At 46.0% G+C, this 26,508-nt stretch overlaps 1 protein-coding gene and 1 long non-coding RNA gene across 2 annotated transcripts; one reads left to right on the forward strand and one right to left on the reverse strand.

Annotated features, from left to right (window-relative positions):
• Positions 1-3,276: 3,276 nt before the first annotated feature.
• DPP7 (dipeptidyl peptidase 7) lies at positions 3,277-25,033 on the reverse strand. The gene is made up of 13 exons (XM_035571196.2): positions 24,867-25,033; positions 24,481-24,594; positions 22,029-22,168; positions 21,066-21,229; positions 19,076-19,211; positions 16,193-16,274; positions 15,244-15,410; positions 13,941-14,001; positions 5,959-6,077; positions 5,693-5,849; positions 5,339-5,403; positions 4,318-4,388; positions 3,277-3,712 (listed from the first exon to the last, which is right to left on the reverse strand). The coding sequence occupies exons 1-13, from the start codon at positions 24,943-24,945 to the stop codon at positions 3,577-3,579; spliced, it is 1,491 nt and encodes a 496-aa protein (XP_035427089.1). The 5' UTR covers positions 24,946-25,033; the 3' UTR covers positions 3,277-3,576.
• Positions 25,034-25,197: 164 nt separating this feature from the next.
• LOC118260740 (uncharacterized) lies at positions 25,198-25,862 on the forward strand. Its single transcript, XR_004782291.2, has 2 exons — positions 25,198-25,310; positions 25,514-25,862. It is a non-coding gene; the product is annotated as an uncharacterized LOC118260740 (long non-coding RNA).
• The last annotated feature ends 646 nt before the right edge of the window (positions 25,863-26,508 follow it).

The raw sequence follows: 26,508 nt of genomic DNA on the forward strand, positions 1-26,508 counted from the left end.
ACTATGTGGATTCCTCTGGGGCAGGTACTGTCTGCAAGAGGAAAATAAGGGATCAGCCATAGTTCATTGTAAGAGGATTATAGAATTTGTATCCCTCTGGAAGCTCATAAGATGCCTTGGGCAGCTGATCGCTTAAAGGCACCAAAAAAGCTGGTGTCCAAAGGCGGCAAATTGCAGATTACTTTCCAAAAGGCGTACACTGAACTTGTTTGCTTTAATGTACTGCTGGTTTGGTTTAGGGTGCCTGCTTGCTGGGAGCTAAAGATGCTGTTAGGTAATAGAAGCAAGATGCAATCCCCTCTCTTTGCACAGACGTCCACCACTGTATGCCTTTTTTATGTGGTGCTACTAATGAATAATTGCTAGGGTACAGCAAATCTCAGTTCAGAAAAGTTGGGGGACGGGGGGTGTCCCCGTGCATGGAAGATGAATACCAGGTTGTAGCTCACTAAGGCAGATTTGTATGACCAATAGTTTCAGAAAAAGAAATCTGAAGCATGACTAGTAATGAGCAAAAGGGATGCTGACAGCTCTTAGCAGAGGGATGCAGATTTTCCTACAGCGCAAATGGGAAGGGAAAAAAATATTACCAAGGATATAGTTCCATTAGTAGTCTTAAAGCCTCTTTATTTGGGGCCTGGAGTTTGACTAATTGTGTCTTCCTAATAGTGTTCTTCATCTGTAAATATATGAACAATTTGACAAATGGACTTCCACCTGTTCCTGTTCTTCTTCCCTGCACTATTCAGTAGGGGGCATGGGGCAGAAGCTTTGGCTTTCTGAGCTTAAGAACAGGAAAGAGGTAAGTTAGTCATATGCAAACAAAACCAAATCCTTTTATCAGCACCTGAATATTGTGAAATAACATCAGTGATTGATATTGTAGCTCTGGGAACCAATGTACTGTGATGGCAGGGAGGACCTGGCAGTGCAAATACTTAAGGTCTTGTGTTTGAGCAATGTAATGTAAGTTGAAGCAATGCCATGACTTTGTGTAAGTAATGCAAGCCTTTGGTGTCCTGTGAGACTTCTCTACTAACTCATCAACTGAGGCATCCAACTGATAACTAAGATGTAATATTTTTGCAATTATGCTGATATTTATTGGTATATAGTAATTCTAGTAGGTGAGAATCTACTTGTTAAATGTGCAAAGATGAGTTTACCTTGAAAGATCAAAACTATCCTTTTTTATCTTCTTTGCTTATACTACCAAGCCATGAAATTGTCATACACTTTAATAAACTTGTAATTTATTTTAAAAAGACCTGAAGATGTCTCAAGTGTAAGTGCATTTCCTGGTCACTAGTACTTAGCTCTTGATTAACAGCAGTACAAAACAAACAAATAAACAAAAAAACACCCACAGCATTGCATGAGGCTGACCAAGTCTATTTGTGTAGCTGATCACTAGTGGAATCTCTTATGAACCTGTGCATGTATGATACAAAGATGTCATGAAGCTGCGTAGGGACAAAATCAGAAGGGCCAAAGCCTAATTTGAGGTCAAACTGGCTATTGCTGTTAAAGAGGAAAAAAAAAAGTTTTTATAAATACATAAACAAGAAAAGGAGGACTAAGGAGAATCTCAATCATTTCTTGGTTGTGGGGGGAAACATAGTGACAATAAATAGGGAAAAGACTGAAGTGCATAATGCCTTCTTTGCCTTGGTCTGTAGCAGCAAGACCACTGGTTCTCTGGGAACTCAGCTCCCTGAGCTGATAGATGAGAGCTTTCTTCTGCTCCTAGGCCCTTATAATCCATGAGGAAATGGTTAGCGATCTGCTACACCACTTAAATGTGCACAAGTTTATGGGGCCAGATGGGGTCTACCCGAGGGTAACTGAGAGTACTCGTCAAACCCCTTTCCGTCATGTGTCAGCAGTCCTGGCTATCGGGAGAGCCCAGTCAACTGTCAGCTAGCATATGTGACACCCATCTACATGAAAGTTTCCCGGATCCTCCTTCCAGCCTATAGGCCTGTCAGTCTGATCTGGGGAGCCTCATGCAGCAGATTGAGTGTCATCACACAGCATTTACAGGAGAACCAGGTGATCAGGCCCAGTCAGCATGGGTTTATCAAAGGCAGCAAGCTTCTCTTGGAGAAGCTTGCTGGACAGATGTACGCTTCATTGGGTTAAAAATTGGCTGTGTGGCTGGGCCCAAAGAGTTGGGGTGAATGGAGTTAAATCCAGTTGGAGTCCAGTCACAAGTGGTGTCTCCCATGGCTCCATATTGAAGCCAGTTCTCTTCAATATCTTTATCAATGGTCTGGACGAGGGGTTCGAGTTCACCCTCAGGAAGTTTGCAGTTGACACCAAATTGGGCCGTGAGTGTTGATCTGCTTAAGGGCAGGAAGGCTCTGCAGAGGGATCTGGATAGGCTGGACCGATGGGCCAAGGCCAACTGTATGAAGGGCAACTAGGCCAAGTGTCGGGTCCCACACTGGCAGGTACAACAACCCCATGCAATGCTACAGGCTGGGGGAAGAGCGTCTGGAAAGCTGCCTGGAGAAGAGGGACCTGGGGGTATTGGCCGATAGCCAGTTAAATATGAGCCAGTTGTGTGCTCATATGGCCAAGAAGTCCAACGGCATCCTGCCTTGTATCAAAAGTAGTGTGGCCAGCAGGACTAGGGAAGTGATTGTCCCTCTGTACTTGGCTCTGGTGAGGCCACACCTGGAATACTGTGTTCAGTTTTGGGCCCCTCCACTACAAGAAGGACATGGAGGTGCTGGAGCTTGTCCAAAGAAGGGCAGTGAAGCTGGTGAAGGGTCTAAAGAACAAGTCTTATGAGAAGCAGCTGAGGGAGCTGGGGTTGTTTAACCTGGAGAAAAGAAGGCTCAAGGGAGGCCTTACCATTCTCTAAAGCTACCTCAGTGGAGGTGGGGGGTTGGTCTCTTCTCCAAAGCAACAAGTGGTAGGACAAGAGGAAATAGCCTCAAGTTGCACCAGGGGAGGTTTCATGTTGGATATTAGGAAAAATTTCTTCACTGAAAGGATTGTGCGGCATTGGAACAGGCTGCCCAGAGAAGTTAGTTGAGTCACCATCCCTGGAGGTATTTAAGAAACGTGTAGATGTAGAGCTTAGTAGCATGGTTTAGCGGTGGACTAGTACTAGGTTAAAGGTTGGACTTAGAGGTCTTTTCCAGCCTAAATTATTCTATGATTCTATGTAATGACCGTACCTCTGCTTTTCCTCTAGTCATCCAATTTTTATGTTCTCTAATAATTTACCTTCGTCCTACCCAACATACTGTTCAGGACAGTGATGACTCCTGGGCCTTGAGGCAAGCTTTTATTCTTTCCATCATTTACAATAACTTCTCATTAGTAGGTGAACATGAAACTCTCATAACATGGTTTTGGCTTCAGTCAGTGATTTATCCTTTTTTCTTTTGAGTCTTGATTAGGTGCAGGTGGGACACTTCAGGAAGGTGAATTTTCATCAGCATGGTGGAGGAGATAATACCTTCTCAAAAAGAACAGCTCAGCAGGCTGTGGTCTTTTTGCAGCCTGGTAGCAAGTAGTGGCAGCCTTGTCACCTCAGTGCGGGCCCTGTGTGTCTTATCACAGCTACCCACTTGCTGAAGCTCCAGAGCGCTTCTCCCATCCTCTTTTCGTCCTTGCAGATTTCACCCAGTCACTGATGATGCTCGCTTCTAACTTGCGTGCCTCTATGACAGATGGGGGGTCAGCTGGATTGTGTCCTCTAGAGAAAGCAGAGCAGTATGAGCTAGTTAGGGGAGAGCACTGATACATTTTGGCTAAGCCATATCTTTGTCTCCTGCATAGGGAAAGCACAGGCAGGGAATTAATGGACAGAGATCATCTCTTTAGTCTCACGGTTTGTACTTCATATTTAAACCCCAGAAAACAAGTTAACGTAACGCCCAAAAAGCTTGGGGGAGGCAAGACAAGCATAGAGCTCTCCCTTGCATCAGTGGCTGCTGCCCTCTCTGCTGGAGGACGGAAGGCTGATGGCTAATGCCAGGAGACACTGGACTACTTCATATGACTGACTGCCACAGACCATCAGACACTCATGGCAATTCCAGTGCAAGCAGAACATGTTCCAAGAAAGTACATGAGTTTAGGGATGAGTCCTGCATAACCTGTCTTCCGTGAAGGCTATAAGAGCATTTGTATTAGGTTAGAAAATGACTCCAAAATTATGCCTTAACAGTCTGGTATCCAGTTCTATTTGAATAAAGTATCTCCTTGTTCTGTGGACTGGGGCTAGCTAAGACCAAACACCCATGGCAGTAGGATCTTGCCATCCAAAGGAAAGTAACCTGTCAGTTACTACATACTTACCGGAGATCCAGGTGATGAGCACCTCCTTTAATGGTTACTACAATTAGTGAAGGACTTAGGCTGCTATTTATCTGGAATGAAAGGAACAGAGACAAACTCTCACCAAGTAACCAGGCAGAACTGGACATCAGTTCTGAAAACTGATGTGGGCAGGAGTGATGAAATGCATGGGAAGAGATTGTTGGTATAGCTGGTACTGTGTGCATGACTAACTCCTCTTGAGTCAAACCCTCTGACTCAGGTGAATTGGAGGCTTCCCCTAATATGAAAACTCAGCCTAATCTAGAAGAGGCAGTTTGAAATACAAGGTTCATCCCCCCCTAAGGACCCTGTTCCTTTTGTAGCTGGGACTGCCAAGCCAGCCTAAAACAAGGGACCGCCTGCATTATAATCAAGAGCTCAACTAACTCAAAATCCTGTTTTGGGTCTTTTTAAAGTAGAGTTCTATCACCACTCTGAAGTTTTGTTGACTCTAAACTAAAATGTTCCCAGGTTTAGACTGATGATTACAGCAACTGCCTGATCTAACAAAACATGCTGAGAAAGGAAAATTTAAGGCGCACTCAGTGCTGAGACTGTCTTGAAATAGAATTGCGACCGGTTAAGGTTCATAGAATCGTAGAATGGTTTGGGTTGAAAGAGACCTTAAAGCCCATACAGTTCTATGCCCCAGGGATACCTCCCACCAGCCCAGGCTGCCCAAAACCCAATCCAGCCTGGCCTTGAACACTTCCAGGGGTGGGGTAGACCCACAAGGTGCTGGATTCCTGCCGTGTCTGCTATACTCAGGAAGCCAACACTACTGCCGCGATGTTCCTGGCTGTTTGGCAACTCACTGCTCAAACGTGTCTGTCATTAACATCTGGGGACTCCTGAATGGTTCAGCATAAAACAGCCACTTGCAGAAATTCAGATAGGCTAAAGTTGAATTGCCAGCGCTGATTTGAAAGGGAGAGGTGGGCAGTGCATCACCTCGGAAGGCTGCTGTCTGTGCTTGGTGGAAGGGAGTTCACCTGCTTACCCCACCTCCAGCCCATGGGTCCAAGTCGCCATTTGAAAAAATGATGTTGCTTGCACTTTTCAAGTCTGAAATTCAAAAATGACATTTGAGAGGCTTCCTTTCTGCCCATTTACCCACAAGTGTTTGGCTTCTACAGCAAATAAAAACAGTAACAGAAAACACAAGAGAACAGAACTTCCCACTTGAATCTCAGAGAGAAAAGTCTGCTCAAGCCCTTACGCTGGGCCTGGTGGCTGTGTTTTTCTGCTGGCACTTGTTAGTTAGCTGTGCCTGTCCCTGCAGGGCTCAGCCAGGCAAAAGGAATGCAGGAAGCAAATTACACGAGCAAAATGATGAGCACCCAACAAAACACACCTCCTCCCCAGAAGTTTGTCTGCAGCCACTGTGCTCTTGGCTTCACGCTCCATTTGCTCTGACAGTACTGCTCTCTCATGGCTTCTGTGAAGGGCATCTCGGGGAACATGTCAGTCACGTTGTTGCTGTTGAACGTTAAGTTGATCTCCGTACAGACCTGAAAGAGGTACAAGAACTGCCATTGGAGGTAGAGGTGGGGGGTGGGGAGGGTGGGGGGGAATAAACAGGGCAGCTGTTGAAGCTTGCTGGTGTCTCTAACACCTTACCTGATAGTCCCATGCCTCAGCATCCATGCCAGTGCCACAACCTGTGGGATCAGCACAGGGCCGGTACAGTTGGTATATGTCATAACACTGTACTGAACCGGAGGAGTTGTAAAATACCCCTGCCAGGTGGAAACACAACACAAAGCCAACTTATCATTACCCCTCTGCCCTTTCAGCCACAGCCTTTGTGAAAGTCGTGCATCCAAGACCATGGAAAGGGTGGATACCCCAGGTAGGTGAGCAGATAAGGCAGGGATAGCCCTAGCAGCATATGTACCAGCTTTGGGTTATGATCACAACTTTATGCCAAAGTGTTCACAGGGTCTCGCTACCATCTATGTTCTATCCCTTGCTTCTGCTGCATCCACAGTTAGGAAGAGGCTCCCGAAAGTTTCCTGCTATCTCTGCTCATGCCAAAAGCTGAGTGACCAGCTCACTAGTCTTTGGGAGGGCCCCAGCCTCCAATCCCTAATGCACTCAAGAGCCGGCTGTATAGAGAAAACTAGGCCCCAGCACAACTGGCTTCAAACTGAATTGGACGTGTCAGCTGACACCATCCTCCTCCCCCTCCCAGAAAGTATCTGTTGTGTGAATGCATCTAATTAAGCAAGAAGGCCAAGGGGGTGCGTCACAAGATTTTGTTTGACTGTTGTTCAAAAAGGGAATGATGGCATGTGCAGGCTTGCCCTGATGAAAGCACCTGACCACAGGGTCCAGTGAAGCATAGCTGGGGAGCTGCAGAGGAATGAGTTGCTTTTGTGCAGATGGGTAGTTACCAGATAGCGCGAGGAGGAATGCAGTAACGCCAGTGGCTGTCCACTGCTGCCAGTGTCACAGCCCACAGGCAAAACCCACAAACACTGTTTCTGCGATAACCAGCACCAACAGCTCTGCTGGCAAACAACCCCACTTAGCTCTGTGAGGCACGCAGCACTCGGCTCCTGCAGACGCAACCTGAAGAGGCACGATGAGGAGAGAAGTTGCTGCCATATCTGCATTTTGGATGGGTCGGTGGAGCAAGCAGCACAGCCTCAGCTCCCTCAAAGCATGAAACCCCTGGTTCATCTGCAGATAACTGCACAGGAGACGCACTGAGTGTACAACGACGAGTCCTGGGACTGTGCCGTTCAGAGCGATGCTGTTCAGCTCGCAGACCAACATGGAGAGGCTCGTGTCTGACACTTACCTGGTGAGACTCCTAGAAGGGATCAGCAGCCTTCGTGCCCAGAAAGCACTGTGTGATGTAACACTGGAGGCAGAAGGGGTTTGCTTTCCAGCACACAAGATCATTTTAGCATCAGCAAGTAATTACTGCAAGATCCTATTTGCTGGAAACTTGACAAGAGTGGGAAGCTTGGATTGTAACGTCCATCTGAAAGCTGTCAGCGCTGCAGGGCTGAGGAATGTTCTCAACTTCATTTACTCCAACAAATTAGATCTTTCATTACAGAATATCGAGGAGACATTCAAAGCCGCAGAAACCCTGCTTGTTCGGGAAGTCATCAAGCTATGCTTCCAATTTCTGGAGGGCTGTTTGAACTGTGAGAACTGCATGGATGTTCTTAACATTGCTAAAAAACTTGGCCCGGCAGAGTTGAGACAGAAAGCTATGCGCTATGTAGGGCAGAATTACAAACAGATACTGGCTGATCCTCAGTGCTTGAAAGATCTTGACAGAGGAACCCTTTGTGAAATCTTAGACAGGACCAACACAGAGGGGTGCAGCGAGCTGGAGCTGTTCAGAGCTGCTGCGAGCTGGCTGCAGCATGACCGCACACGGCTGGAAGATGCAGCAGACATTTTAAGGCGCATAAGATTCCCTCTCATTCCTTTACAGGATCTGCAGCGCTTTGTTCAGGAAATGCCTTTTATGAGGCTGGATTCAGGCTGCCACAGGCACCTTCAGGAGGCTCTGACTTACCACTCCCTGCTATATGCTCAGCCACTCCTGCAGACCCAACGCACGAGCCTCCGCTCCAGTTCCATCATGCTGCTTATTGTTGGTGGCAGAACCACTGACAACTGCATTTGCAGAGAGATGTGGGCTGCCGACAAGAGCTGCAGCACATGGCACAAGGTTGGGGACCTCTGTGTGCCAGTGTACAACCACTGTGTAGCCATCATCAGTGACTTCCTCTTTGTCATTGGGGGACAGTGCAAATTTGATCCCATGGGAAAGCAACCATCAAATGAGGTAAGACACAAGAAAGCTTTAGACTTGGAACAAAGGCTAGGGAAGAGAGGAAGGAAGGGAGGGAGGGAATGTTATTCGGCTTGCTCACTGAAGGTCTCCCACCTCTACATATTAGAATTGCAGAATATCTTGATTTGGAAAGGACCCACAAGAATCATTCAGTCCAAGTCCCACCTCCACACAGGACCACACAAAAATCAGACCCTATGTCTGAAGACATCGTCCAAATGCTTCTTGAAGTCTTGGTAGCTTTGGTGCTGTAAACACTTTCCTGGGCAGGCTGTTCCACCTCTTGGTGAAGAACCTTTTTCTAACACCCAGCCTGACCCTCCCCTGTTGCAGCTCTATGCTGTTCCCTTGGTTCCCTCGGGTCCTGTCGCTGTTTCCAGAGAGCAGAGATCAGCACCTGCCCCTCTGCAGGGGTGCCAGCTCCATCAGCAAGGTACTGCTGTTTCAGCTGTCCAGCTCTGAATGTAAACCTCAGCCCAGAAGAAAATGTTAATCAGTTCTTGAAGCCACATGAGATACAAAGCCAGGCACCTGCTTTCTGCTAACCATCTCCTGTTTGGTATATTTCTAGGTTTTCCGATTTGATCCACGCAACACTTCCTGGCTCCAGGTTGCCAGCATGCTGGAGCGGCGGACACGCTTTCATGCGGATGTGCTGTCTGATCATATCTTTGCTGTGGGTGGTGGGACACTGCTGGGGACCCTCACCCGCACTGTGGAATCATACCAGCCTGCTGACAACAAGTGGGAGTTTGCAGCTCCTTTCCCTGTGCCTATTGCTGATCATGCAGGCGCAATCCACAAGGGAATCCTCTATATTTCAGGTGACAAAGCTAATCAAAATCAGCATATTCCCATATACTTTCATTGATTTTTACTAGCATCTTAACATCACAGTCCAAGCCTGTACCCACACCAACAACCACAGCTCATGCCCTTTTCCTGCTGTGTCAACACAACCTCACTGTGATCTTGAATTGCAGGAGCCATTTTCTTTCCATGACATTAAACATGACATCATCTACTTGCAAACCACACTCCCACTTGGCTCTGACCTTGCAGTCCTGGCTAAAATCCCAAAGCTTTGCTGTCTGAAAAGGTAAATGAGGGCCCTAGTGCTGGGGATGGGATTACACTCTGGTATTAATCTGAATGGAATATGTGGGACTAACTCCCCTGCACTGCACTGTTAGTCCATATAAAAATAAGTACAGTGCAGGTTCTTATCTTCTTACCTGCAGGACCTGTACAGCTCTTATCCTCTAAGAGACCCCTTGGTCTTTACAAGGATCTTTGGTAGATGGTGCAGTATGTATGTTTAACAAGAAAGCACCATGGATTTAAACATTTCATGGAACTGCTGGAGGATCTTTAGGTTCTATAGCTACTAATTCAGACTTGAAAGATAGTCTTTAGTTTGTCCTAGGAAAAGCACTGTGGTGTTTGTTACTGGTCTGCAGTTAAAAGTCCTGGGGTCTGCCTGTCATTGCTATAGGATCCATGCTTCTTAAACCCGTTATTGCCAGCTGGCATCCCTGTGCTGATCTAGTCCAGATTAATTTTTAACTGTACACTTGCAAAGACCTGCACTTCCCTGCAACTATTTGTACACCCAACGTCCGGAGAGCAGAAAAGGCAGTGCACAGGCTGTCTTAAAGCAACACACACTCCACTGACAGCAGGACACTTGTACTGGCTGTGCAGATGACCAAAAAGGAAGGATACCGGTTCAGCCAGAGGAAAAGTTGAGGCTCAGGTACAAGTCCCTGCTTTGGCTCAATTGACCCATGGTGCCACAGAAAGCTCATTTAACCACTGTTTGTCTTGATTCCTACCAGACAGCAAGGACAAAATTGCCTGCTTGCTTCACAGAGCTTCAAACGTGCTGCAGTGATCTAGGCTGGATAACACTATTCCAGAAGTACCCCTTATGTAAAAGACCTTACCTGTCTATAAGATTATTTTCCTTCTAAAATCAGTGGCGTAACTGCAAATTTGATTTACCCTGCCCAAGCAAACTCAGAAATTAAGTGTTACTTTAATAAAAGATGTAAAAATAAGCTCCGTGCAGACAAAGTGTCCGTGTTGTCCTGGTTTTGGCTGGGACAACAGTTAATTTAACCGAAGTTAATTTTCTTCATGGAGAAGAGATGGTGCTGTGTTTTGAGTTTTTGACGAAAATAGTGGTGATAGCACACCAATGTATTCAGTTGTTGCTGAGCAGTGCTTACAGAGTCAAGACTTTTCTATTTCTTGTGCTGCCCTGCCAGCGAGGAGGCTGGGAATGCACAAGAGCTGGGAGGGGACACAGCCAGCACAGTTGGCCCAAAATGGCCTAAGCAATATTATATTCCATACCACAGAATGTCATGCTCAACAATAAAACTGGGGGGAAGGGGAAGGAGGAACATTGGGAGTTACGGCATTTGTCTTCCCAAGAAACCGTTATATGTGATGGTACAGCTTTCCTGGAAATTACTGAACATCTGCTTACTGATTGGAAGTAGCAAAAAAATTCCTTATTTTGCTTTGCTTGCATGCACAGCTTTTGCTTTGCCTAGTATACTGTCTTTATCTCAACCCACAAGTTTTTCTAACTTTTACCTTTCTGATTCTCATCCCAGCGCACTGTTGTTGAGTAAACAAGTGGCTGTGTGGAGCTCAGCAGCCTAATGGGGTTACACCACAATGCATACAGAGAAAGCATCAAAGCCCCAGGAAGCTGGGCATATGCCCAACCAGAAGTATCACCTTCATTTTTTGCAAAGCCTCTCTGCAGGTTGGAATTCAACAGGCAGAAAGTTAAAAGTATTTACCCTTCCAATAGCAGCACCTTTGACCTGTAAGGAGCTTTTTATAAGGCAGCCCTGAAATACACAAATGAGTGCCTAAAAGAGAAAGCTGACAATAGCAATGGCAGATTGGCTCTGAACTTTGAATCTTTGTCAGTAGGTCAAAGAACTTCAAATGCTTTTCTTTCAAAAAACTATTCTGTGACTCTGTGTGCTGGAAGCAGATTCTGTAACTAAAGCTGTTCGTGCTTCCTGGTTGCACCTGAAATACCCCAAGAGCTGATACAAAACTCATTTGTGAAAAACTATCTGCAGAAACAGTTGGAACTATTTTTTAAAAATAATATCTAAGAAACTCATGTTTTAAATTTCATACCATGTCAGCTCTGCTGACGTTTGCAGAGGGTTTTCCTGGATGTTTGGGTAGTGAGACACTGTAACAGGTTGTCCAGAGAGGTTGTGGATGCCCCATCCCTGGAGGTGTTCAAGACCAGGTTGCATAGGGCGTTGTCCAACCTGGTCTAGTGGGTGGCATCCCTGCTCATGGCAGGGGTTTGGAACTAGATGATCTTTAAGGTCCCTTCCAACCCAAGCTATTCTATGATACTGAGACTGACGGATGGATTTTCAAGATTTCTGCTTTTCTTCTAGGAGGCTTCTCGGCAGGTAAAACCTTACGAGACACTTACAGCTACCTCCCTCGCCTCCGACGTTGGACTGGCAACTCTGCCATGACCTTTACCCGCTGTGATCATGGGATGGCTACAGTAAAAGACAGAATCTTTTGCATTGGAGGAAGGACACTAAAAGGAGTAAGTTCATTTGTTCTTGTAACACCAATTCTCTTCCAAAATGGAGTCTGTACTGCTAGGCCCTGACTGCATTATTCCAGCAGGATGACCAACAACTATTATTTTTGTTCTCTTAGTGGACCTTGCATAGTTGCAAGTTAGGCCAGTAAGCTTATGGAAGCGTACCTGCCCAAAATCATGCCCACTAAAAGCTGCCTTGTCACACCCTATTTGCTAGGGTACAAAGGCTGTTTAAAGCTCTATTTTACATAGAGAAAACATACAGTGTAGCTGCAGCCTAACGCAGGAGAACCTAAGGGTAAAATTGCTCATGTACCTGCCCAAAATATGTTGATTTTCCTTGTTTGTGCTGAGAGTGTGTGAAACACTGGCAAATAGAAGAGGAATGGACTGCAGTGAAGACACCAGCCTAGATTTTAGGAGACATGAGTTCAAATCCTGGAATGCGAGCAAAGCCTCTTCAAACATTGATCTCCCTTCTCTGAAACTGGATCAAAGGCTCTGTGTAGCCTTCTTGGGAGGGGAAGCTGAAAGGAGACATCTGACATTCTGAAATGCTCAGTCAGGGAGACTCTCATTCCCAGAAGTCAAGACAAAAAAGTTTTCAAAGATCATTCAGCAATTCCTATTTGAAAGTAAAGATTCAGGATCCCATGCCCAATTTTGGCCAGTGCTGTTTCTTTCAAAGGAATGAACGTATCTTAGAGTACTTAATTGCTTACTGAGGAAGTGATAGAAATCTGTAGAGAGAAACTGCACATCAGATCTGACATCAAATTCCTCCAGATGACACAAACTCAGTTATCTAGAATTCAATGCACTGTAGCTCTCTTCAGATGAGGTCCTCCATAATGTGTTAAGTCTATGGAGACCAGGAAGGACTTGGGCTAAACCAATTCCAGTAGGTCCCTGTGGCTCATTCCTCCCATTTTCCAAGAACAAGCCTCTTTTAGAGCAGTTCTTGAGTGGCATTCTTTTATTTTATTCAGCTTCTTTTGATGCTCTGATTGCCAAATTAAGATTGAAGATGTGGCACCTTGAGCTCCACTGTATTCAAATAGATGTCAAGATTTCCTCTACCATGAGCCAAACAAGCCTGATGTGACATTGATACCTGCTTGAGGTGTAGTATGATGGATCAGTGTTGGTCTGGTTCTTTGCAGGTGGAGGAATGGATTCACGTCGATGCAACAGAGTACTATTGTCCTGTAAATGATCAGTGGACAACGCTAACGCTATCCCCGTTCAGCTGCTGCCAGTTCAGTATCACAGCCTGTGAGTCTATGCTCTACCTCACAGGAGGTGGGTCACTACAGCACATGCAAAAAGAAGACAGTGTTTTCATGTATGACATAGAGGGGCAGGTATGGAAAAAAGCCAGTTCCCTGCCTAAAGCTCTGGCTGATCATGCCTCTTGCATGATTAAATTATCCCAAGTGAATGCAACTGGTGAGCCAGGGAGAGGCACAAAGTGCTCCCTCACCAGCAGGAGGGAGAAATGTACTCCCAGCTTGTTCATTACAAAGAAAAAAAAGTCCCTCTCTTCCTCTGAAGAGAAGTAGGATGTGAATAGGTCAAGCTGATCTGACAGTGTTTGCCAAGAGGTTAGTACGTTAGCAACACTTCTAGTTCCCTAGCCAAACATTTTCAGCTGTGATTTAGAATTGACATTTTATATTGCTGGCTGACAATTTAAGTACTCACAGAGATAAGCATATACAATGTATTTACAATTGTCTTGCCACTCAGTTAAGATTGTAGGGCATTATGATGGCAACCTTGTCCTCAACTAGCAGACCAGAGAACTTCCTTCAGTGAACATGCGCTGAATCTGTGACTGCTTGAGCCAGAGCATGGGTAAACTTTTAAAAAGAACCAAGTACCTTAGAAGTCACATTTCATCAAAAGTCAACAGCCTGCAATGTTTTTGCAGCAAGGGCTGCAATGGCTGAAAAACTTTGCAAGGATAAGTTTGAAAAGGTGAGAGAATGAACCTGCCATCATGGAGTGTCCCAATGGATGAAACCAATAGAGCACAAACCATCCCACTGGAAAATCAGAGTTGTACCAGCTCCCACAATACATAAACCACATAATGATGAGACAACTCTACTTACAGGTGCTTCTAGAAAACAGGATTTTAAATGAAAGACCAATCTGATAAGATTCACTCACCAACAAGAGCTGCCAGGCCTTGAACTGGGTCTGTCTGGGCAAGGATTTGTTCACAGCCAACCTGGATGAGACACATTACAGGAAAATTGCAGGCACGGTAGGTAACAGTCTATGCTGCAGAAGGGATAAACAGGAAGATTTGTCTAAAGTATCACTTGCATATTTGATTTTTCACCAGCTTTCCAAGGGCCTAATGCAACATCTTTTTGGTGTTTTTTCCTCTCTCTAGCAACAAAATACATAGAAACAGGGAGAAAGGACTAAGACAGTCTGTTTCTTTTCCAAGGTAAACATCCACAGCTGTGTGGAGGACACTTACAAGGAACAGTTCTTCCTCCTGCAATCAGAATATTTTAATGCCCTTCTCAAAGGAGGTTAGAATAATATTTCCATTTTACAGATCATTAAACAGACCCTAGAAGGGAGCTGGATGCCCAGTGGAGCCAGAGACAGCGTCTCCTGGATCCCTGTAATACATGGCCTGTAGGACCTCTTGCATAGTGTGCATTTTGCTCCAGGTAGGACTTGAACCATAAATGGCAGCTGCTGTCTTAGTCACAAGGCCAGAAACATGTAAAGTTCCATTAGCCTGGTGTACAGGAGTGCAGCAGAGAACAGAAGCACAAGGCTGACAGCAAAGCAGAAGTCAAGAGCTGCAATAGTGACAGGTGATCTGGGACCTTTTTCAGGCCCCAGCTGCTGTCTAAGAGGTGTTTGTAACCCTCTGAGAACCAGGCTCTTTTCCCACACTTGGCCATCTCCTACTCCTTTGAAAGTTTTTAGGTTTTCTAGTCCCCACAGCAGCAGGCATTTCTCCTCATTGTACTCTGAGGTGTAGCATTTTACCAGGTGATACTTTAAAAAGGAACCTGATTTTTAGAACTCCAACCTACCCACCAAGAAAAATGTGTCTATGAAAGTGTTTCAAGGCAAGCTACCACAAAACAACATTTTTTGATATGCTGTATATTTTAGCAATCAAAAACTGAAGTCAACAAGCTTGCACAGGCCTTTTTGTCTAAAGTAAACACAGAGAATGGCAGGTATGGCTCCAGCAAGCCCTTCCTGACAAGCCTAATAGCAATGCATTTCAAACACAACAGTCACCATCTCAGAGGGGCTTAAAACATGTAGATTTATCATCACAGTGGAAGTGCCATAACCCACCACTACCTCTCCCTGTCACCACCACCCAGTGGTGTGCCTGATTGTGCCCCATGCTGTGCAGCCCTGCACTCAGGTCATTGAGGTGTACGTCCCTCCCTTCAGAAAGTGCAATTCTCACCTGTGTCCTGGTACTCACCTTCACTGGATTAGCAGGGAGGTGTCCCATGAAATCAGTTTTGTAAGGGTAGTCCATCATGGCCATCATGGTGAAGGCATTTCTAGCAAAACCAAAAAGCTGGTAAACATCCTCCTTGTTAGAAATTTTATTGCATGTAGCCATTTTGCTGCTGATTTCATCATAAGCTACAGAAGAAAAGCAAATGAAAGGCATGAACTTCAACAGAGTAAACTAATACCAGGCTTCAGCGTCTTGTTTCACTCAAGGATAATGAGATATGTAACACACAGTTGAGGTTTCCAGCAGGAAGGGTATGTTATGTTACATCTAAATTTACACAAACACAGATGTTCCGGCAAAGCCTTCCTGTGTGGCTTCATTGGCCTGCAGCCTGCATCTCCCCCTGCTGAGACACAGAAACTTCCCTGGGGAACGTCAGTGGAAGCAGCACCCTCTGAGACAGAACAGTCGAGGCTGATGCAGTGAAAAGAGCAGTAAGTACAAGGCTGTCCTCCCCAGCACCCTGTGCGGCAATGCCCTCCTTGCTCCCTCAGGCTCTGCTGCCTCCCACCTGCTGTGCCCTTCAGAGCCAAGCAGGACAGTCTCATCAATCAGGCTCTCGTGCAGGAGAACAGATATCCAAGCAAAGATATCACAGATATTACCAGCATCAAATTGAAGGTGTTTTTGAACACTTTTTTTTTCCTGCAGAAAAGACGGTTTAATTAACACAGTGCAATCCTCCATATAGATACTTGCATTTTAGTGTCCATATACCAATACTGATCAAAACTGTTTGTGAAATCAAAAATCAGACATGCAAGCAGAAAGGTCAGGCAGACATTTGCATTGATTTAGCTGGAACCCATTTAAGGCCTAACCAAAAACCTGACAGAATCAACTTTTTGCCCCCATCCCTGAGTCTACCTACCCCTGGGAAACAGTCTGTGGGGCCATTTGTTCTTACCTCCACTCAGGCACAGATACTTAATCTGATGGAAGGCTTTGCGTACAGCTGTGACACAGTCTGGGCCAGACTTCTGGAAGTCCTGAAAGGACAGAAAATGACAGGATTACAGTTGTACAGAGGAGATATGTGCAGATGCTGCACAGGGAAGCTGCACCAGGAGATGACAGAGGTTACTTGCCCACTATGGCCAGAATCGCATCTGCATCTCCAGAAGCAATGACCAGTTGTGCTTCTGCTTTGAGCTCCAGACAATCAGAATGTGCCAGCACAAACTAACAGCCTGCACAGCTCAGACCAAGCAGTAATTGTTTCACCAGGTCGCTACTGGGACTAGCCTTTAGACAAAACACTTTGCACTTTGTGGAGCCATTAGACTGAACATGAAACAATGAGATTAGACATGTGCCTTGGACATGGGAACAGGTACCAGACTATTAGGGTCAAGAGCAGTTTTTTGTTTTTAAAACATACAGTAGAGGCCTCCTACCGTACTTTGTCTGTAAGAAGGAGCCACACAGGGCTGAGCACTGGATTGGGAAACCAAGACCTGCTTTTCTTCTTAAGCTTGCCAGTGACTTACCGGATGACCAAGAAGGCCATGTCTTATTTTCTTGGGAAAAGCACTGCTGATCCTCTTGAAAAAGCACTTTAAGGTATGCTTGAAGAGCTGTGGCAGGTTACGCTGTTGGAACAAGTTGTTTCTGCCACTGAAGGCTCTAGCAACCCAAACTGTTTCTCTTCTGTCAGCTTGTAAGGCAGTTTGAGATCTGCCCACAACCAGTACTTTGTAATAATAAGTAGTAGGGCTCTTTTAAGGTCTCTTCATCATGTGAGAACAATGGTAACTAACCACAGACCACTAGCTAAGCGTTTTTCTTACAAAGACACAGCCTCAACTACAAACAGATATGGGACCTTCCTTTGATTCCTCTCCGTGCCTTTTGTCTGAAAGTTCGAGAAATCACTTTGGGATTTTCCATGGTTTAAATCTCCTTGTGTGTGTGCTTATTATCAACTAATGGCTCTAAACTGGAGCATGCAGATGAGTCAGTCTGGGATGGAAGAGCAAGTCTGTTCTGGCTGCAGTGACCACTGAGGTCCCTGAGAGGCTAATGCCGAACTGCTGCAGTGTGCTGCCTGACATAAGGAACCACTGCCGGTTTCGCTTTTCCCCAGCAGACCATTATGGACATAGAAACAGGTCAGCTGAGCTGTTGCAGAGACAGGAGGCATTACAGACATTCCAAGAAAAGCTGTTCCAGCTTGGCAATCAAAGCTTTCAGGCTGCCAGCTTTACTCTTTTGAATTACACCTAATTCAGAAGTCTAAACCAATCTGAAGTTGATAGCTTGGCCAGCCCCTGCAGCAGTAAGCTTACAGGAAGCACACATGTTGCTGCACATGTATTCTTCACACTAGGGCTTTCTGTCTGGCTGCAGGGATGGCAGTTGGTGTACATATAAACCTAGTCTTATGCAAATGCCATACACAGAATAAACTTTCTGCCCTTTGCTCACTTCCCCTGTGAGCTGTAGGCTCATGAAATGTGCTGGAAATGCTCAATAAAAGTCATAGAGAAAGCTGCTTTGAGAGAACACACTCTGACTCAGAAGCAGAAAGCAGAAGAGAGAGCTCCCACAATGATTCACAGAAGGTTTGTGCCTTGATTAGTATTAACAGCTCTCAGGGACATTTGTTCACTGAGAAGAGCAGCTGAATTCAGCCTTCAGATGCACAGGGTTGCTGTTATGTAAACATGCTGAAGGTGGAATGAATTACTTTGAAAACAACTCAAAGTGCCTGCTTAGTATCTGAATTAGTATTTTTTTTTCCACATGAAAAGGTCAAAGCTCTGATTTCAGGGGTGTGTAACGACTCACAGCACATTCACAACTGAAACAAGTCAGAGCTATCATCTGAACAGGAGTTCTGAGAAGGAATTAGCTTCATCCAGAGAAGAATTTCCACTACCGAGCATGTTAGACAATTGAGTGATACCATATGTTCAAAATGTATAACTTTAAGACAAGATGTCTTTTGTTCTCTTATATACTTAAAGTTTCAAATGCTATTGAGTTTGTTTATTTTCACGACACTCTTCTTTATGCTTACCAGTAATACTGTCTGCGCTGTAAGTCTCTGCATTAAAATAAGGTTTCATATATGTAACAAGAGCAAAAGGACCACATTTCATACACAGGTAGTTCACACAAAGCCACATGTGTCACCCAGATCTAGAAAATCATACCAAAGAGGCAAAACAGCCACCATCACAAGCTTTCAGTACTACCAGCTAGTACGTTTCTTTCCATGTAAACTAAATGCAAGTCAGTTCTCAACAATACTCCCATGGATATTTCCATTTATTCTGATGTCCTTAGAACATGAAAGCCACATTTAAATTTCGGTTTTCAGTGAATCCAGGACACCATGCATGTTTTTATTTAGTGAAATATTCAAGTTCTTCATTGAAATGCAACCATATTGAGAATAAGGATCTACAGTGAATCATAAATATCAGTGCAGAAACATTTTGAAAGAGGATTTGAACAATTAATTATCCAAAGGTTTCAGCCAGGTACAAAGGAAAACTTTCAGCCTGTAATTTGTACAACTCACTAGAAATGGAAAAGTGAATTCTTAGTGGTACTAAAGGTCACGGAACCGTTTTGTGTTGTTTAGAAGAGCAGCACCTTTGAGCCCTGAGCTGCCCCAGCCGCAGCAACACTCAACACTGTTTGCAGCTGCTGCTTTTCCTTGCAGATCTGTCTAGCACCGATGCTGCAAGAACAGCTGTTTGTTTAAAGACATGGAAAAGAAAAAAAATCTTGCCTTCTTAAAGGAAGAAGAAAAATGTTCTTGCGAAAAGCTACTACTTACTGCTGTTACATCTCTGAAGAACTGAGTGGGGTCTCCAAGCCCAGCCACAGACAACAGAGGAGCACTGGCAGCTAGTGCTCCAGCTACAATGTTTGGGTACTTCATCCTCATGTAAGCGCTCAGCATTCCTCCATAGCTGGCACAGGACAGAGAAAAGTTATTTCCTTTAACAGACAGATTATAACATACTAACTTGAAAGTTCAGGCCAGCAGTCACAAGCTCACCGCACTCAAAACAACAAAATGTTTATGCAAATCTAGGTGTCATCCTTATGTAAAAATAGAGTTATAGTTAATGAGCTGTACACAGCATGTTCCTATTGGCTTTTCCCCAGACCCTCAAGTCAACTCTCACGGGAATACACCAGCCCAATTGGATTCTGCAGACAAATGTAAATGCTGCCTTTATCTAACTCTGCCCCACCCTGAGCATGTCCTGATGATTTCACTGCAGAACCAACTAGGGCTCAAGTCAAGCTGTCATTACTTAACGGGTGAAGGAGACAACATTTTGTATATAGGATTATAAAGACTGTCTAGGCAAGAGCTAACAAGCAAAGGGTGTCCCTGAACACTGCAGAACATTCAGCTCCCTCTAGTGCTGGGAAGTGGGAGGCAGTCATCTTGGGCAACCCAAGTAACAGCTGCATAAATTACCGGCAAAGGCCTAGGGAATGGGAGACATTAACAAATACCACATCAAAACTCAAAGCCACCTTGACAGCTTCAGTGACAGGGCCACAGATTAGCATATATATCTGGTATTGCTAGATAAACCCAAGGCCACAAAAGTTATGCAGATGCAAATTTTTGTTGAGTTACTCTGAGGTCATTCCTGGGGCTGATAAATGACAACCCTAACACAGAGATAACACCTTGTCTGACTCCAACCTCTTCACTCACAGCTCAGAAGTATTCAAGTCCCACATCACCCACATGTAAAGCCATATACTTTTCTCTAACTCTGGTCTTGGAAACAGAAAAAAGAAATTGACAGAAGAAAATTCAGTTCCACTGGATAGTTTGGCAAAACTATAAGCAACTGAAGGTTGTTTCCCCCCCCCCCCCCCCCAGGAAACGTGCTGCTCCAGTACTGCCATATTTCAGTATTCTTCAGATAGGTTTAGTGCTGTTCAAAGCTGCTGCATGTTTAACTCCAACTTACAAACAAACAGCTGTAGTCTAACAGCTAGCAGGTCTCACTGAATCCCACCTTCCCACCCCAAGACTGTTCTGGCCCTTTTTACACTAGCTACTGTCCTGGCAGACATGGTACAAACACCACTGGGATCAACAACCCAGTCACCACCACAGTGAGCTGGAGTGTAACGATAATCACCTGATCAAATGCTTTTTAGCTCACTGCAGTGACTGAGAAGCCCTGTACTCATTGGAAACCTTTTAAAGGGAAGCACCTCTCTGTATGAGTGTAGGAAGCCATTCAAGAGACAGGGACATGATATCAACACAGTTCTGAACTGCAACTGAGCAAGCAGTTTGGGGAAGGATGTCTGTTGGAAGCCAGGAGCAAACAAGCAGCAGGTTACAGAGCAGAATTATAAAAGAGCCTACAATGAAAGTGGCTGGATACTGATAAAGAGGCTGTTTGATAAAAAGCTGGATGGCCCCAAGAAAGAATATTTTACCAATTATTGATTTTCAGCATTTTTCATGTAAAATCATCTGATACTGCAGGAGGAACTTATCTTCTGCAGTTCTGGCTGACTTGTACATTGAAGATGTCTAGAAACATCCAGTCTCCAAAGCAAACATTCCCAAAGGCAATCACAAGTCAAGACTAATTCTTAATGGGAGAGCTGCCTGGGCCCTAGAGATAAGCTCTCAAAGAGCTCAGGCACATATGCCGTCTATAGAATAGCTTAGAGCTCTGCCTCTAGAGCTTGCTGGAGAGCTAAATGGAACTATGAGAACACCACAACTGTGTCTAGGAAAGGATGCAGAGAAGGGAAGAACCACACACAACCTTTACCTGCCTCCAAAAGCAATGACAGGGCAGTCTGCAGCACCATACTGCTGCTTAAGCTCAGTAATTAGCACTGCGTAGTCAGCAAGGGCTTGTTCCACAGTAAGCAGACCAGTCCTCTTCAGCTGTATTGACTCAAGTCCAAATGGAAGAGACTTGCCATAGTACCTCTGAAAGCAAAGAGATATGCTGCAAAAATGTTGGTGTCAAAGCCTGGGTCTTCCCTGTCCTTCATTATAGGAATGGGACAAGTGTGCACAAATGGGAAGTGATAACAGGGCACACATCATCCCCTTAACTTGTTCTTAACTTAACATCATCCCCTTAACAAGTTCTTAACTTGTTCTTAACTGAGCAAATGCTCAGATTCTCCAGAATCTGCCTATATCAGATAAACCTTCAGGATAAAAGACCTATCAGATAAAACCTTCAGGATATCTCCCATAGAGGATGGGAAAGTTCAGGACAAGCTACTTCAGTGGGTGCCAAGCGGAGCCTTGACATGTCTCTCTCCTGAAATCCCCAGCTAGAAAAGGGAACAGTGTATAATCTCTTCATGCATAGGTTGGAGAGTAATAGATTTGTTAGGGTGGTGTACCTAGGAACAGGATGGTCTGGGACTTCACAGGCTAGAGAGAAAAACATTATCTTAACAAAAGATCTCTCCAGTCCAGTGTGGAGTTCAAGACCAGTGGAAACTATTTATAACAGCACTGATCTAAATCAAATATGCCATAGGATAAGTTTTACTGAAACAGTAGTCTCTATCCTGGATTGGTGGTAGGCATAATAAAAAAAATAAATTCAGAGACTGTGGTTAAATAATGAAGAGCTACTATTATGACAAGAAAGCCTGCAGCAGGTCTACCTCTGCTTTGTGGAAAGATGTTATTTTTCTGGACCTGGAGAAAGATGAATTTGGTAATACTAACACAACTCTATAATATACATAATGACTAAAATACTCACGTGCTCAGCAAATATCACAAGTGCTTCCTGTTCCTCTGCTAATTCAAATATGAAGTCGGAGTTCTGAGCAAAAGTCCAGATATCACCTTCATTGCCAGTATAGAGAAAGATTGGTCCAAATCCTTTGTTCCAGAACTTTACTGAGTGAGATAATTGACAGAAGACACAAAACAAAAACAAACAAAACTGTCAGAGCATGAAATGTCTGGTTTTGGTGACTTTGGACAGGAGCTTAATGAGGAAGAACTCTTTGAACAGGCTGATCCCTGAGACCTGTGTTGAGGAATGCAGATGTTAGAAAGGCCAGGCTACAGAAATCTGTCATTTGAGCAGGGTTAAGTAAGAGCTTCCATGAGATCACTATACGACCTGGAACTTTTACTTCTGCCTAAAAATCCTGAAAATCTCAGATCTACAAGGAATTTGCAAACAGCTGCCCCCAAAAGAGTGATTTCCCATTTATATACCCATTTCAACCCAAATTGTCCCAAAACACTTGCACAGATCACTTTTCCTACAAAATGAACATTGAGGAATTGCCTGCCTCTTTCTACTGCTTTTATTGTGATGTACAACACAGAGCCAAGCTGTAAATAACATATTCTCTATCTTCTGATCTGTCTATAACTGATGGCAAATTGAGACTACCAGGAGGAGCTGACCGATGATGCCAATACTTGCTTGTGTAACACATGGCTGCTTTACTGCTGCCTTTGTCAAACATTTGATTTTAGCTTACTCTTAAATTGTACAGGAGTCAAGGGGGGGGAGAATAAATAGCTTTCTTCAACAAGACTTCAGACTGTCAGTTAAGCATTAATTTTATCACCTAAAGGGAACCTCCAACAGAGGTCATGCTATGGACGCAACTGCAGCATGTCAGGCAAGGCTGTTTCCATTAACAGATATTCTCAATGCAGACCTGCCAGAGCAAGTATTGGCTTGGAAACAGGCCTGAAATATGTCATTAGTGAAATTCTTGATCTTTGTTAACAAAAAAGCTGATTCTTTCTGTGTTGCATCTGTTTTGGGTATCAGGTAAGAAACTGAAGTGCTCTATTTACTCTGACATTTCTTCTCATATGCTTCGTGGCTTCTGTAGCAAACAGCTGTGCACAAGAGCCAAAAACATAGACAGGTTGCTTAAACAGATATCTATTTTCAGATTTAAATCCTGGGGCAACTGCCAGCTAACCTCAAGACAGTCAGACGCCTGGTAGTGAAATAACAGTCTCCTTCAATTTCTCACTGATAATCTGAAGACTTGTATTGCACAAGAAGCAGAAAGAGGGAAAAGAAACTACTCAACATGTTTTGTTTCTCACAGATATTATTTAGCTCTAAATTTACAAATTTTGCCCTGGCAGGACATGCAGATAAAACATAACACTTTAAAAATCAAATTCCTCAATGCTTTAAACCAGGTGATCCCTAAGTTCTGCTCAAAGACGGTCATGGTCATTTTATTTGTGAAATTTCAGTCCTGGGTACGCCATCAAAATTCACTAATGTTCTGATATCTTTGTGCCAAAGTGATCCCTGAGCTCATGCTTGGTGTAATACATATAACCAGGTGACAGTGATGAACAAGCTGCAGAGTAACAGATAATGAGAAGGCAATAACGTGTCTAACAGGCTCCAGGCACAGGCCTGTAGGCCTAAGGTGACAGTGAGTGAGTAGTAGGACCAGGCAGTGCTACCCAGAGGTAGGTAGCATTCTGGGCTGATGCTAATCACAGCGCCACACTTGCTGTCTCACTGCAAATCTCCCCGATAACTCCAAGCATGTAGTACTCAAAAACATCTGACACTAGTTATTGAAATTATGATGAAAATGAAAGCACGTTGTTTGGAAAAGCCTCCTCTCTCTTACTGCTTGTGACTCAGAAGACAACTCATTATTTAGCTAGAAAGACAGACTGCAGGCTCCTTGTCCTCTTTGTTCAGCATGCCTTAAACTATCTAAAGTTGTTGTGTTATGAATAATGTGAAACACAGGCCCAAGAGACATCTTTCTTGGAGTTGTCTTCACGTGTTAGAATCACGAGTACTGACTGCAACATTTGGGTCACTATTTGTTCTTCCTGATGCATTGAAGTTGCACTTGAAAGATACTGTGTCTAACTGAAAATACACATGCACAGGGCCAGCCCAGTTCAAACCTACCACTGCCATTTTTTCTTACCTGCTCACGTTGCTAAGAGGCCAATCCCCTCATCTGCAACACACATCTTATTACCAGAGCGAGGAACTGAAGGGGATGAGAGGAGAGGCTAAGCAAAGTGACAGGAGAAAGGACTGGCTCGTGGTGGGCTGGTGCTCGGCTCAGACCGACTGCTGGCTGCTCAGCACAGCTCTCTGAGAGGCTCTGTCCCTGTGCACGAGCGGCGAGCCTTCGGAAAGCTCGATCGCTGCCACAGGCCGCAGTGCACCCCCGGGGCCCAGAACCCACCTGAGACCAGGTACCGCTGCGGGAAGGTCTCGTTGCCGCAGGTCTCGAAGCTGAAGTGGTCCCGCACCTGCCGGAAGAACAGCTCCTCCAGGCCGGGCCCCGCTGGCCGGGCAGCTGGAGGAAAGGACCGTCAGTGCAGGGCTGACCGACGACGGCCGCCACCCCCTGGTGCGGCGCGGCGCGGCCAGACCCGGCCCGGCCCAGCCCGGCTGGCGGGAGGGTGCCGGCCTGCCCGTGCCCGTTCGGGGCGGGGGAGCCCAGAGCGACCGGCCAGTGAGGCCCGGGCCGACTGGGGGCTCTCGCCCGGAGGGGACGGACCCGGGCGGGCTCGCAGCACGGCGCGGGGTGCAGGGAAAGCGGAGCAGGGGCCTGGCTCGGGCACCCACCGGGCGCGCCGCGGGCCGGCGGCAACAACGGGAAGAGGCCGAAGAGCAGCAGCAGCGGCGGCGGCGGGCGCGTTCCCATGGCAACCTCCCGCTCGCGCCTCCGCTCCGCGGGCACCGACCCGTCCGCCGGCGCGGGAGCTCCGGGCGGCCGGGCACAGAGCTCCGGGGCCCGCGGCGTCCCGTGATCACACCTCCCTCACGTGACCACACGGGCGCCATGTCTACCGAGGCACGGCCGTGTTGGCTGGCGGGGCGTCCCGCCAGCCGCTGCTTTTGCGCGCAGCCGCGGCCTGCCGGGGGCTCGTGCAGGCAGCGCGGGGCCCGAGCCCGAGCCCGAGCCCGAGCCCGAGCCCGAGCCCGAGCCCGCGCCCGCGCCCGCGCCCGCGCCCGCTGGGCCCCGTGCAGCAGGCAGCGGGATGGAGCTGGAGCGTCGGCAGGGCTCAGGTGAGAGAGGGAGTTAGGAGAATCTTATCAAGTAGAGATAGAGCGCTGACGGCATTAAACTAGGGTGCTATTTAGTGTCTTTGCTAACTATGGCGCATTGTGCAAATTAACTAAAGCAAGAAGCCTCGGGCCCCTTACCAAGGTCAGTCTCCTAATAAGAGAGTGAGCCTGTCTTAAGAAACTGACAGAAACTGCTCCTGCAGATGGACAAGAGCCAAGGAGCAGCTGAGTCTGTGCAAAGACAAGAGGTCAACTAGCGGTGACGAGGAAGAGTCATCAATCTTCATCCCCACGACCCCCGACGACCACCACCAGAATACACTGCGCAAGCGCAGATGGGAGGAGTTTATGGAAATGACTCCTTGGAACTAACTTTAATACGAAGTGGGGACAGGTTATGACTATGTATAGGCGTGTTGTGAAACTTCATGCATATGTAACTCTTTACTGCATATAACTAAAGCAAGTTGCTGCATCAGGCGCGCATGCTTTTGGTGGGACTACCCCCCGTGCTGCCCAGCGCTGAATAAACATACCTACTTTACAATCTTACTGATTGTGGAGTCTGTTTTCCACAGGTCACAGGGACAGTGTGCTAGGGCGGGGGTGGTAAGGTGTCTGTGGCGATGCTCAGTGATGAGAGCAGCTGGTGGGCTCGCTGTGCCTGCCTTTGACTGTGCTGCAAGCTCCTTACTGGGAGCATGCGGGGCATCGTGGGCAGCAGGCAGGCTGTCTGTGCCAGCTGGTCTCTGGGCCTCCTGCTTCAGTGTTGGAAGCCCAGGTTGTGGAGTGAGGATGAGGAAGGTGAAAGTCAGCACGGCTCCATGCTGGTGCTAGGCCACCACTCCACCCCTGCAGATCTGGGGAATGCTGCTGTGCAAGGGGTGAGGAGTCTCCAAACCAGCCTCTCCACTGTCTTCTGCTCTTCCTACCTTTGCAGCATTCACATCATGGTGTAGGTTCAGTGCATCCCTTTGCAGGAAGAATAATGACACCTAATGCCTGCTCTTTGATGCCTTTGCATGAGAAGGAGGAGATGGGCAGGACTAAAAGCTCAGCCCTGCCTTCACACAGAGCACACAGCAGCTGGGCCGTACAGCGCTTGGACGTGAGAGGGGGGAAAAAAAAAAGTGGTAACAGTGCAGGAGGAACTCAGGGCAAGGGCCAGGAACCATGGTAGGCTTCGGCTCACGTCTAC

The sequence above is a fragment of the Cygnus atratus genome, chromosome 19 (assembly GCF_013377495.2).
Source record: "Cygnus atratus isolate AKBS03 ecotype Queensland, Australia chromosome 19, CAtr_DNAZoo_HiC_assembly, whole genome shotgun sequence".
In the NCBI taxonomy this organism is placed as follows: Eukaryota; Metazoa; Chordata; class Aves; order Anseriformes; family Anatidae; genus Cygnus; species Cygnus atratus.

Excerpts from the sequence above, each read along its gene's own strand:
- DPP7 (XM_035571196.2), bottom strand. The coding sequence starts at position 24,945 with ATGGGAACGCGCCCGCCGCCGCCGCTGCTGCTGCTCTTCGGCCTCTTC. Across the intron at positions 21,230-22,028 it reads TTGTGATATTTGCTGAGCAC|AGGTACTATGGCAAGTCTCT; the intron begins GTGAGTATTTTA and ends CTTTGCTTTCAG. Across the intron at positions 15,411-16,192 it reads GTATCTGTGCCTGAGTGGAG|CTTATGATGAAATCAGCAGC; the intron begins GTAAGAACAAAT and ends TTTCTTCTGTAG.